Raw genomic sequence first — 13,374 nt, 5'->3', positions numbered from 1 at the left:
ATTATAAAAGTAGGCCCTGTACATGTAAAATAATTTACAACTTTCACATGCACTTCTTCACTTAGTTACTTCTGCCTATATTGAAATACATGAAATGAAGCTTAGCAAAGTTTTGTTCAAAGCATGAACTCTATATTTCAGAACAGGGTTATGATAGGGATATAATGACAGAACAGGGACTTGCAAGTACCCAAACACTTGTGTTGGGTTTATTGTTGGATTCTCATGGTGCTGCTGTGAACCGGACAGTTCCTGCCTGAACTCCCCAATTGTGCATTTAGAAAAGAGTCCAACAAGGGGCTTGCTGACTGGACCTGAATGGGCCCCAGGCAGCACGATAAGGGCTGCATCTCATACCAAAACATTTACCATATGTCCTTTTCTGGTTCCCTTTGCACATCTGAGATCATTAACTAGAAGAAATAGACTGGACCTTAGGTGGTGTGCGATAAGTCCTCTACACCCTCACTATATGATTTTCTTGAGGGAGAAAGGAATGTGGTTAAATGAGGCTTTGCAGAACACGATGTAGTCATGAACTTCTCCAACTCAGATAAACCCACCATGGAACTTTTTGACTAGACATTCTAGCTGCATATGTGTATTTCCTTGAAAATGCTGAAGTGTTGTTGTCATGGATACCCAAACCAGAATATCTACTAGTATATTCTACCCTGGAGTATAGTCTACCCTGAATCACATAGTGTTAGTAGTGAACAAATAATTAATGTAACATCATTTTATAGTATTAGTTTTGTTTAGTACACGGTTTTTATGCATACAGCATCTGGGAAGATCGTGTCCTTACATGGCCTTTAATTGTACTTTGTCAAAATGACCACTAGAGGACAATACTTGAATTAAGGTAAATCCCTAATATCTTGTGCTGCTGAAGAATTGAGTTCTGAGTTTATTGTTCATCATTTCTCATACTGATTTGATGCTTTTCTTCTTATTTTTAAACAGGTTTTTGTATGCATATATGAACATACACACATTTACAAATATTTATTGGCTTATTTGTTATAAATGTAACCGGGAGTTGTTAACACAAATCTGAAGAACGACAGTCAATTGATGTGTAATGGAAGCTGTCGTTTTTTACAATTGCACTTTGCCATAACTTTGTGAAATGATCTCCTTGCACAGATGTAGGTCAAATAACACAAAGATAGTGTAAACACACCACTTTACTAATGATTTTTTTTTGCAGTATCCCATAGCCAAAAGTATTAAATAAGGCAAGAGTTTGGTTTCAAAAAGTCATGAATTTTTAAACACCAACTGGTGTTAGTGTACTAGTCATAATTAGTTTGTACAGTAAGAGTAACTCTCAAGGTGAGAATTCTCTGAGAAACAAATGATACCTGCGCGTAACATAAGCAAGACAGAGTGAACTGGTTTTGAGATAAGTCAACTAAGTCCTACCTCATTTTTAAGCCTGGCACCCTGAGATAATAAACATTTTTTAAAGTTTATTTTTTGGTATCCCATTTAACTTGTGAAACAGAAGGTGTTGAAAAATCCTTTCGATCTGCAGACAAATACAATTTAAAGGCATTACTGGGACCCTCACAAACATGCCTGAAAGCACAGAAAAGACTGCTTTCAAAGTCAATAGTATTCATTTGAAGAGGCAGCTTTCATGTCTTGTCTCAAGTCCTTTTACTTGCTCAACCAAAAGAAAAAAACAACCACAGAGACTTAAATGAAAGCCCACTTCCAACTTAACATGAGCAAAGTAAGCCTTCTGAAAGCAAGGCGTCCATTTAGTGACTGGCTGCCTGCATCTCCCAGCTTCGTTACACTACAGGCCTTGGAATTGGACAAAAGGCTGTCCTTTCTCTGGTAAGGAATAACAGTGAAAGAGACAGAAAAGGGGGGGGGGGGTCTGCCCCCCCACAAAAAAAGAGGGGTCTGGCTTTTGATTCGCAATGCAAAACCGCCCCGCGCAGATGTACGGGGCAAGAGGATTAGGCCTTGGGTGTGTGTCACGTACAGAGATCTCTCCTTTTTACCCTTCTCCAACAACTCCTCCCTGCCACCATTGTGGCTGGACAGCCTAAGGGTGGTAAGCTGCCGGCTTCGCCAATGGGGCCCGTTGTACACCGTGACAATGCTCTTGCACCCTCCCAGCCTTTTTTGATGCTCTTCTCTCCCACATCCCCACCTCCCGTATCCAACACCACCATCTCCTCAAGGCCAGACGGAGCATGTCATAGGAAAGCTGGTCGTTGTTGGTTTGGTGGTGGTTGTGGTGGTGGGGGTGCTGAGGGCAACAATGGAAGGTGGTTGTGCACAAGGCAGAGAGAGGGCAGAGCGGGACAGGGTTTTACCTAAGTATGGAGGGGCGAGGTGTTAGACACTGGTTTGAGGATTCATCACCTTGACCTTGCTTGTAATTGTTGAATCTCACCATGAACAGACACTGTTGTGTTTACTTCTTTGCAACTTATACTCTCACTCAACTCCCTAAACTGAGTGGAAGAGGGTTCAAAAGAGAGAGAAAAAGTGCATATTCCAGCCGGTGCATTGTGGGAAGGAATGCCATTGAATTTGGCTGTTTTTTTATGCGCCTGGCTCTTTTGTATCAGGGGTTAAGGAAGTCTATTGTGAGAGCAGACACCCTGAGAAAGAGGGAGTTTGGGGCTGTTGTGCGCTCCATGCTTCTACTCATGAGCTCTCTGAATGAGTGAATGCCATCGGAAGCAGCCAACCCAACCTGTGGACAATGCAAGTAGGCAACTTTGAAGATGAACAACAATTAAAAATACAGCTTCACTGTATTAATTATGCATACATGCTTTTGTTTTGGTCTTTGGGAGGGTCGTTTGGGAAAAAAGGGAGAATTGTGAGATGTTTTTTCTTCTTCAGTTTCTATTCAACATGTTACAGAAGGAGAGAGGATAGATACAGTATAACAAGAGAACGTATGAATAGGTGCCATATGCAGAACTTTAGTTTATGTAAATCCATCCTATATGTGTGTGCATGTTTTCTTAAACATATCCATGGGAATTGGCCTCACGTGCATGTGTGTGTTTGTGCTGTCAGTGCGAATATACAGAGCATACATAACAAGGCTGCATTTGCATTGTAAAAAGTAGCTAATGACTTTGCACTTCAAGACACGCCTCCTTTAGTCTCTCATCATTAGTCTAGCAAACTCCAAACTATTGGGCCTCACTCTCCTCTCGGACCATCTCTCTCACTTACTGGGTTGCTAGGAAACTCTTAGTGACTGCTTAGTGTTTCTCTCTGGACTTGCCTGGCTCCCCTTTTGCTCAATTGTAGACAGCGTACATGAAAGCCGAGCAGCTTTCTTAACACTGTGTAAGCAGTTTGGAGTCAGTGTGGATTTTTGGGTCGCTGGCAGTGTCCTGGTGGCCCTGTTGTGCTTTAAGTAGCAAGCAAACATTTCTTTGAATCTGTCTGGTGTGAAAGTTTAAGAGAATCCAGTCTACACAGTCGTTGAGTTAGATAATCAATCTAATTAGGACGTCTGTATCTTTCCTTAAAGTATGCTCCAACTGGCTTTATGAGTGAATGAGTTGCATTTAAACCCGTTTACTGGGTGAAACCAGCTACAAAATAGTAAACGACTCCCCTGACACTGTTTTAAGAGTTGTTGGTTAGCACTTTCACTCAAACAAAGTCGATCTGATTATTTAGAAACAAGGACAACCTCTCTGCTCCCAGCTCAATCTGTTTCCAACCACTTCACAGGAGAAATGTGACACCAAATAACAAACAGCTACTCTCTTTTGTATGTTCAAGACCCTGTACCACCTATCCCACATTTTTTTCATTTAGCAGACACTAGTCTGAATGCATCCACCTCTTAAGTCTTTCACTCTTTCCTTCATCAGGCGTGGTTTCTAATCTGACATACCTGGATGGGCATCAGCTAGGTCGAAAACACACTGCCCTGTCTCAATCCAGTCACTGTTAGATTAGGAAACGGAGGAAAAGGGTTTGGAGCATTCTGAATATGGCCCATATACCACTGTCATTAACTAGGCCCCATTTGTCACCAACAGCAAAACTAGCATCAATCAATATTCCCTAATTAGCAGCGGTCATTGTGCCTGAGGTGTATGCAATGAACATGATTAAGGCTACAAGCTCTTTTTATTAGTACAGGAGAAGAACAATGTGAGTTCTGACACACATTAGTGTACCCATCTTCCAATCCAATATCATGTTGAAACAACATTGCAATCAGCTTTAGCCAAAGCAATGAGTCGAAAAACTATCTTCCCCTTTCTCATTAGATGAATGCAGAGAACAAATCTAATGTGCAACAAACAGAGAGACAGAAAGGAGAAAGCCCACTATCAGAGAAAAGAAAGTCTTTTATGACGTATTGTGCTCATGGCCTACTCTATACATTTGACTGTTTGTGTTCCAATAGTATTCCCTTGAGTGTGAATGCTGAGCTGCTGATGTGTGTGTCAGTGGTTGTCCGTGTGTTGTAGTATAAAGGCACATATGTTTCAAATAGAAGTGAGAGTGAGCATGAATGGCAGCTCATTAGAGGCGTGAGTGACTGTGTGAATGAGAGACACCAAATGTGTGTGAGTGTGTGAGCAATACGAGCAGACAGTTTTGTGTGGGACCAAACCTGAATGCCAGTTCAATTGTAGGGACTCAACAAATTCCATGAAGGTGATCTGCGACAGGACCTTGCGTGTCTTAAAAACACTTCTATTTGTTCATTTTCTGTGTGTGCGGGTGTGTGTGTACAAATGTGTTGCACATCGTCTGTCTCTGAACAGGCGCCCGAAGTGGCACAGACAAGAGAGGGACAGCCATGTCAATGAGGTCCAGTTGAGAGACTGCTTACTGGCCCTCTTCTCTTGTCTATGGACTTGGGGGAACCTGGGCGTGTGTGTTTTTGAGTGACTGTGTGCATTTTCTGGACTCTAAATCTGTGTATCTCTGTGTGTGTCTGTGCAACAGCAGGGGGTATGTGAGTCCCCTAGTGTGTGTGTGTGTGTGTGTGTGTGTGTGTGTGTGTGCGCGTCTGTGTGTGTTTGTGCGTATGTGAGGCAGAGAGTGGACCCAAAGAACCTGATGTCATTCTGAGTCCCTTTTGATTTAAACCCCTCCATTGGAGTGGCTGAAGGAGCATTTTGTTCTGGTGTGGTATGCAGAAAGCTCTCCACCACCCTGGCCTCCACTCCCAGGCCTTGAACCTGGTGAGCAGAACGGAGGGACTCACAAATCACACAAAGACCTCCATAAAAACAATTAATCTTCATAAAGACTCAACGGTTACCATGGCTTAAAACTCATTTGGGCCTATCATGCAGAAAAAACATAGCAGTGTGAAGAATATGTACTTTAAGTTTGCTATATCAATACATTTTTATTTAAAGGTCAGTTAAAAAAGGGAATATGCAAATATGTTGTTATTGCTATAAGCACCTAGAAGCAAATTCAGTGAATTATTTATGACTTATGAGGAAACATGGGTTATTACTCAGGGCCCACTAATGAGACCTTAATTGCTTAATGTTGGCCTACATTTCCAGCCTAGGGTGAAAAGGGGAAGACAATTACAAGAAATTAAATTTAAAAATCCTAAAACAATCTTTTACATTTTTGGTCCATCAAGTTATTACCATTACCAGTCAAGTCCACTACCATGACCACCACATCCTAATGATTGGTGTGTGTTGCTGGCTAACAGAATGATCAGTACATAATTATAGTTTTCATGGTACATTGTGATAACCTATTTAAGACTTAAAATTCCTTTTTTTGTATCGGCAGCAAATGTTGGTTTCAATGCAGAAAGTGAACAATTCTACTTCCACATGCTTGCCCCAACCGACTCACTTATGGTTTGGAAGACTCTGAGGAATTGAGATGCATTAGCCTGTATGTCAAAGATGGCCTATACCATGGTCACCAGCAGCCAAACACAGTCCTCTGTCACAATCAAGGCTAACTGCCATCAACAATGACAAGTCATCGATCTATGGTGTTACTGGTTGGCCTAGTGGGTTATTGGCACTTGGGCTTTTTGTCAATAATGATACTAGTGTCATGCTCTTTCCTTCTGATGTGATGGAAAACATTACAGGGTAGTGTCTGTGTAGGTCAAATGATGTGTAGATGTATGGGCATGTATGTGTGAGTGTGTGTGTGTGAGTGGGTTGGGGGGGGCATATGTGTGTGTGCTTATAAAACAGGAGGGCAGGGGGAGTAGATGTTAAACCCTCTCTGTCATTTGCGATGTGACCTCGTTACCTTAATCCCCACAGAGACTACATTAGGAAGCAGATGATAACACATAATAACAGAAAAGACCTGTGCAACTCTATCATGTACAGAGCAAAAGGCAGAGGAATCACTATTGTAGTAGCATTTACCAACACATATGCTGAGTAGTTACAACATGTTGACATTTAAATAAACAGTGAATAACCTTTGAATAAATACAAATCATAAATATCAGAAAGATCAGAATATATATACCAGTAGTATTTCAGCGGTTAAAGACAAACCATTATTCTGACAGAAATTCCGTTGGTGGTTCTTTAGTAGTTGATAATGATTGGTAATAACTGAGGTGCTGACAAATAATAATAGTGTGGTGATCAGTTTGACCCAGGGGCAGTTGATTGGCTGCTGTAGCACATCCTGTGAACTGATTGGACCATGCACAGCAACCTTGGCAGCAACACAGCACATCCAATTTCCTATTAGATCGTCCGAGAGAGCTAAATCTGGGGCATGAGGATGCTGGATCTGGCCAGGTCTGTCCCTAAAATGGCCCCCACCACCCATCCAATATCTTCCCTTCATCTCTGTCCCTTTAGTTTACAGCCATTCTCAACTTCTCCCATTCACATTCACTTTTAGATGATTACAAATCATTTTAAAGTATATATTTGTCATATTTAGTATGTTATGTTTACATACAATTTATTTGGCATGGAGGACACTTGAGCTTATTGTTGTGTGCTTACTTAATCATTGATGGCCTATCCACCACTCAAGAGTTTAAATGATTGAGAGCACAGATTTATTAGACAATCAAATCTCCATATATTACATATTATCTAGTTTATATGATGCCCTGGAAAACTGAACAGTAAAATCCTTCGGGAAGTGTTTTTCTTGATTTGTTTGAAGTTTACAGTTTCCCCTGTAAAATCCATGGAAGGAACTTCAGAATAGAAAGTTTACTTGTTGCATTAAGACCTGTTAACGGAACTACAAATGTTCCTTTATTTGAGTTATTTCCCGATTATACTAGTTTACCAGCACTGTGAGAGTGAGAATACATACAACAAAGCACATTCTCAGTCTGATGAGTTCAAGTTCCTATCAAGTTCCTTTCTTGTATTGATTTACTGATGGCCGCCCACCCGATGGTCACCCAGTGTCTCTCTAACCACTCGCCCCAAAATGTAATGACAATCAAGGGCAATTTTCCACTCAAAGAAATACTTTAAAACTGTATGTGTATAGTTTGAAAAGGAATGTTTCCTACTTTTCCCTGAGAAAAGTAGCTTTTTCAGATGTCTATACTGTTGGCTTGTAGCCCTAGCTCCAGGAGCATTGCTTGAGATTATTTTGAGAAGAGAGAAAGAAAATATTGTGTCTTTTTCAGAAGGGTCATGGAAGGGCACAGTCAGTTCAAGAATTAAAGTTGTGTAGTACTCAGAGTTGCCCTAAGTATTATAGGAGCTTCTTGAGAGAAACACACACACACCACACACACATAATGCAGCTCTATGGGTATAAAAGTTATTTTATTAGGGCCTCTGGAAACGTGAGGAACAAGTGTGAAGCTGCTTCTGCATGAATTAAAGATAATCCTGAACAAATTATGCAAATACATTCTCAGGGGTATGGGGGTTTGTGTGTGTGTTGGGGGGGTGCGGGTTTTTGGTAGTACCTTATTGAACTTGAAAACACCGCAAGTGGTTGAAAACTGAAATCAAGTGCACACTTGCTTTGGACATGTTCTTTTTTTTTGTGGATGTTTAGCCTTTTTATCGGAGGGGAGAAGATAAAATAAAGTTCCATAAAGGGTTTTCCTTTTGCCTTATTTGATGTGGCTTATGTCTTGTATATCGTCTATGAGTCGACCAACAATTGAGTAGAGCCTTAGCTTCACATGATAATGCTTAAGTATAAGTGGCCTCAGAGTTCAGTGTCAGTTGTGAATGACGCAGTCAACACCCCATCCCTCCCCATCCTCAAAAGAGATTGCTAGCCATTTTGTGGAGACACACAAGTCTTAAATTATACCCCCCTCCACTTTAACTGATGTTCCCATATCACAACTACCATACACACACACACACACACACATACACTTACGCATACACACTCACACATCATGCACTTGTCCCACATTCCCTAACTGAATTGTGCTTTCAGGGTCACTGGTGATGTGCTTGTCTCCATTTCACCAGAGTTTAACCCACTCCTCGAAGTCAAAAGGTCATTAGCTTAAACCCCCCATCACACAAAAAGTAGTCCTCCCCCCAAATCTTCCTCAATTATGCTCTGTAATGGCACCATATAGCTCCTTCCTTCTTTCCCTTCACAAAATGTTGTAGGCTGTACCTACGAATCAAGTACAAGTGATTTTCTATGTTTTCACGTATTCAAATAATTCCACAAGCTCTGATAACTGATTTAATTTGTGTTTTACAGCTATCAGAAAATTGCTAATTGATCACTTTTTTGTGTAATATATACATATATATATATATTTTTTTTTCTTCTTACATTTGTTAACTTGTAAAAGTAAACATGTGACACAACGACTGAATTTGAGGTAGACTTTCACTTATTGCTTAAGTGAACCTTTTTTCTCCTCATCTCGTGCGATTTTATGGTCTATGGGAGGCGCGCGATCTCCTCAAACATTGCCCCTCTCACTCACCGACCGACCGTCACTCTCTGAAAAGGACCAGCCGCACCGGAGATACCTTGAAATAGATGCGTTGGGAGAAACGAATACACGGGCGATAGCAATTAAACCAGAATGAATCAAATGTGAAACCCTAAGACTAATCGGGAGTACCTTTCCCAACAACCGTACACGTTCTTTAGGTATCGTATCATCTAATATACGAAGTAAAAAAAAACAAAAAAAACATGGAAACATTTACTTCAAGACGCATCACTTTACTGGCACTTCTACTGGTCTGTCAATTAGGTAAAGACACTTACTTTTTCATTCCATTAATGACAAAATGTGTATTGGTTGTGTTTTCGTTTACAGTTTCATGCTATGGCTCAATTATCAGAGCTCTGATACTTACTCCCAAGAGCTACAGCTCTCGAGGTGTGGGCTACAGTGCGCTTGAATATTGTTGTTAATGAAAAAGGCTACCATTTCATACATATTTTTTATTTTGTTGGGACGGGTTAGGCAAGCATTATGTTTATTATGATTCACTAAATGACGAATTGTCTTCTTTCGGTGCAAAATTCAGGTTAAAACTGGTGCGTCACGCGCTATTGGTCTAGAGGGCACTGCTAGCAGAACTAACTTTAGGATTTACAGTAACTATATCATGTTTTTAGTCTATCAGTTCTGACGTATTGTATTAACATAACACACTCACTGATACCAATAGGCAAAGTTCAATTGTGAAGCTTGCATCAGGTGAAGCAAACGTCATCTTTGTCTTGAAATTAATATGTTCTCACCAGTCGAGATTCGCCTATCTATTTGGTCCGTCACGTCCAACTGAACCTGTCAAGCATGAAAAGATGATTTCGCCACGGTAGTCTGACTGTTATTAGTAAATCAAGCGCTCTTTTTTGGCAAGGGGCCTTGCAGTGTTTAGTTGAATGGTGCTACTTTTATGAATAGTTTGACCGCCTCAAAATGCTTGGAAACAACCATTTGAGGCTAACGTTTAGGTTTTATTGTAAAACATGATGTCTACTGTTAGCTAAAACAGGTTTTGTCTAATATTGTCTTATGAGTTCTAAAGGTCTTAATGTCTTGAGATATCACACTCACGTTTCACAACATTTTCACAGTTGTTTTGTTTGTATTGTCATTCAAATTAAAGAATGCAGAAACTGGACTAGGTTATCAGTATGCTGCTGTACACGGTTAGATGACAATACAGCTGAATATTTAATGAACATTTATGTATATTCTGTCAGTAGTAAGTGAAAAAAAAAAAACTTTTTAATTCTTCCAGTTGGCCTGCTCGTCTGCTTTACTGTGGCTTTCAATGTGTGAAAGTGCCAAGGAGGAGACCAAGGATATGCTTGGTTTAATCTTTTGGGAAAGTTGCAAGACAAAGAAAGCTGGCGAAAGCCAGTTTGCTTAAAAGACGGGAAGCTTCTTTTGTAACTGGGCTTGTGAGCTGGGAAATAAAATGGGTTGGTACCTGCTCAATGCCTCACCACATGTACCCCTGCCACCCCCCCTCCCCGCCACAACCACGACTACTTCCCTTACTCTCTTCCCATCCCTTCTTTTTTGCCCTCCTTTTCAGCTAAGGTCTTTAAATGAGGCTTTGATGAAACGAGGAGCACAAAGGATGTGCCCGTTTGCTGGAGATGGATAGGGCAGCAGAGGAATGGATGGTTGTGAAAAAAAGACACACGGGTGAAGTGAATGCCACACAAGCTCCATTGCCATCTGTCCTTCTTACAAGACAGGACATTTTTCAATGGGCATCGCCAACCTTGCCCTCCTCTGTCTCTGTGTGCAGAGGAAGTCCCTAGTCCTGTTGTTGTGGAGCAGGGAGGTTTGTGGCAGATGGTCATCATACTTTGTCAGTCAGTCGGGTGCGGGGTTTGTCGGTGGGGGTTCAGCGAGACCCTCCCCTTCCTCTCGCTTCTTGTGATGTCCACCTGTGATGGATATTGTTACATTCTGGTACAACCGCCACTCATAGGATAACGGAACCAGTACATTAAAAAAAACACAACATAAAAAACATTTCTTCTCAGAGTTATAGTATGTCCTGGTAGTTTGCCTGCTCAGTGACGCTTTCATACACTTGAGACCACACATAACATTTTGCTTAATCAGTTTATTTGCATAATCTAGTGAAAAAATTGTGGTAAATGGGTCAAACTAGCTTTAGTTTCAGTATGACTTATCTGCACAACATGGTCACCATTGTGACCAGCAGTACACTTAGTTTTGCTGAGGCATGATATCATTTCTTTCCCCCTCTGTGTCGTGCTTCCTGTCTTCCTCTCTCTCTAAATTATTGTCTTTTTTCCTCCAGTGTCCTCTTCTTCTTTATTGACCAAGTCTCTCTCTTTCTCTCCCTCTTTCTCTCTGTGTCTCTCTTTGCCCCTCTCTTTTTCTGTCAGATCCTCCCCCCCTCTGTCTGTCTCTGTCTATGAGGGAGCTGTATGACCCCCTAGCCAGACCGGTTTGGCATAGACCTTCTTAGCCACCCCCTGGTTGCTGGTAAAAAGCATAGCAGATTTCCAATCGGTGGCAGCGGGAGTATTTGATGACCAGATTAGTCGGTATTAGGCTCAACAGCATTCATTCAAGCATGCACAGGGGCCACACTGAATCCTCCAAGCCGGCCCTCTTTCTACAGCAGCAGCAGCTGAATAGGGCTGGGCTGACATGGGGAGGCATCCAGCTACGCCTGGGGCTGCAGCTCCTCTCCCTTGTCCTCCACCCCAACTCTGCGCCCTCTGCGAATTATGCTGTCAGAAGGAAGATGTGTTTGTGAGTGTGTGAGAGTGGGATTGATGTGTGTTGGTGGGTGGTGGTGAGGGGGGGGGGGTCTGTAGCAGCGAAGTATGACAATGTGTTTGAGTACGCAGCAACAAGGAGGGTGGGGGGGGTGGGTAAGTGATTGTGTGCGTGACATCGAATGTAGAGTCGGTTTGTAGCCGGGATGGCACAGGCGGTGCCTGGTGGTCGGCAGGACGCTCTCATGCTGTGTCTGGAGGGGAAGTGTGAGAGCGCAACGAGTCACGACCGGCATGAAACTGTCACGGCAACACACCAGTGGACTGGCTCTCGGCCACCCCTGACCCCTCTGTATCCACCCCACCCACAGCAAACCACTAAAAGAGCTATGGAGAGGTTGAGCAGCACTTCTGTTGTCATTAGTCTTGTGTCGGTCTTTTTCTACCCCCCCCCCCTCATTTTTCATCCACAAAGTCTTCATTTCTCTTTACATTCCCTCCTTGCACTCTCTTTTTATAGTTCCATCTGATTTTTTTCAACTGTTCAACTGCCCACTGTCCCTCCCCACGCGTCTCACTCTTAATCTCACCCTAAATTGTTCTCATTCTCCTCCGTCATTCTCCCCTTTCAGGCTTTCTGCTCATCTGCTTCCTCCAACCTCAGTCTCTACCCCCCTACCTATTCTTCTTCTTCTTCTCATTTGTGCTTTCTTTGGGGGGGGGGGGGGTTTCTCTTGGTTAGCCAACCATCTCGTCTGGCGTGACAACCAGGCACTGGTGGTTTTCTCTGCCTGGCATGCTGCCAGCCTGGTCCTCTTCCCAACTCTGGATGATGGAGCAGATCCGGGTGGCCCATCGTGCCCTTGATAAAGGGTTGCTCACACCATGAGCCCATTGAAGAGCACAAGACTTTCCTAGAGTGGCTGGTAGAGAGCTATATGCTTCTCTCCCCCCCCCCTCTCTCTCTCTCTCTCTCTCTCTCTCTCTCTCTCTCTCTCTCTCTCTCTCTCTCTCTCTCTCTCTCGCTCTCTCTCTCTGTCTCTCTCTCTCTTTCGTTTTCTCTCTTTCGTTTTCTGTCTCTCGTTATCTCTCTCTTCAGCTGCCTGTTAGTGTGTGGTCTCTCTTAACTGTGCTCGATATCGATGGCCCTTGTCTGAGGACATTGAATCCGAAATCTCAAAGTGACAAAGGAAAAAGGCCTGGTGAGCTTGTGTGAGGATTGCAATTGGTAAGGGTGCTTTTTGTTATTGGATTTTGAGGACACTTCCCACTTCTTTCCTCCATTCATCGCTCATCTTGTGATACAATTCTCAAGGGTCTGTTGGAGGTGGAATAGCTCGATTCTACGGTCTCGTCTGATAATTAATGTCTTATCCTAGCCATAAAATGTGTCCCCCGACCAACCTGTTTTTTAGAAATCAATTTTTAATCCAAAATATATAATAGTAGAAAACATTTATGTAATTTCCCTCTATACATTGTACACCTTGTGCATCACCAACAATGGGCAGGTTCCTAAAAACATAAACTTAACGCTTTTTAGCCCCCTGTTTGTTTCATGTTTTCCCTTATTGATGGGCGTTTAGCTTGGTACTGCACTCATGAGACAATCACCCTGGAATCTAATGATACATTTCCCCTTTCAGTTTGCCCATTCTTGGCCCATTGGCAGACTGGCACAGGACAAGAGTGGATGGTGGCAGCTGGTCT

The 13,374-nt window shown here is 42.4% G+C and overlaps 1 protein-coding gene across 4 annotated transcripts in view; it reads left to right on the top strand.

Moving 5' to 3' along the window:
* The first annotated feature begins 8,943 nt into the window (after positions 1–8,943).
* LOC146258754 (receptor-type tyrosine-protein phosphatase zeta-like) overlaps positions 8,944–13,374 on the top strand; it is a 46,269-nt gene continuing 41,838 nt past the window's right edge. For all 4 annotated transcript variants that reach the window (XM_084673248.1, XM_084673246.1, XM_084673247.1 and 1 more), the window contains exon 1: positions 8,944–9,190. In XM_084673248.1, coding sequence (XP_084529374.1) covers positions 9,130–9,190 — 61 coding nt within the window. In that variant the 5' untranslated portion in view covers positions 8,944–9,129. The remainder of the gene's footprint in view (positions 9,191–13,374) is intronic.

This window comes from Hypomesus nipponensis, chromosome 14, assembly GCF_054491055.1.
Source record: "Hypomesus nipponensis isolate SF chromosome 14, ASM5449105v1, whole genome shotgun sequence".
NCBI classification, from domain to species: domain Eukaryota; kingdom Metazoa; phylum Chordata; class Actinopteri; order Osmeriformes; family Osmeridae; genus Hypomesus; species Hypomesus nipponensis.
Note: the sequence above shows the minus strand (reverse complement) of the source record. Positions and strands in the feature narration are given on the sequence as shown.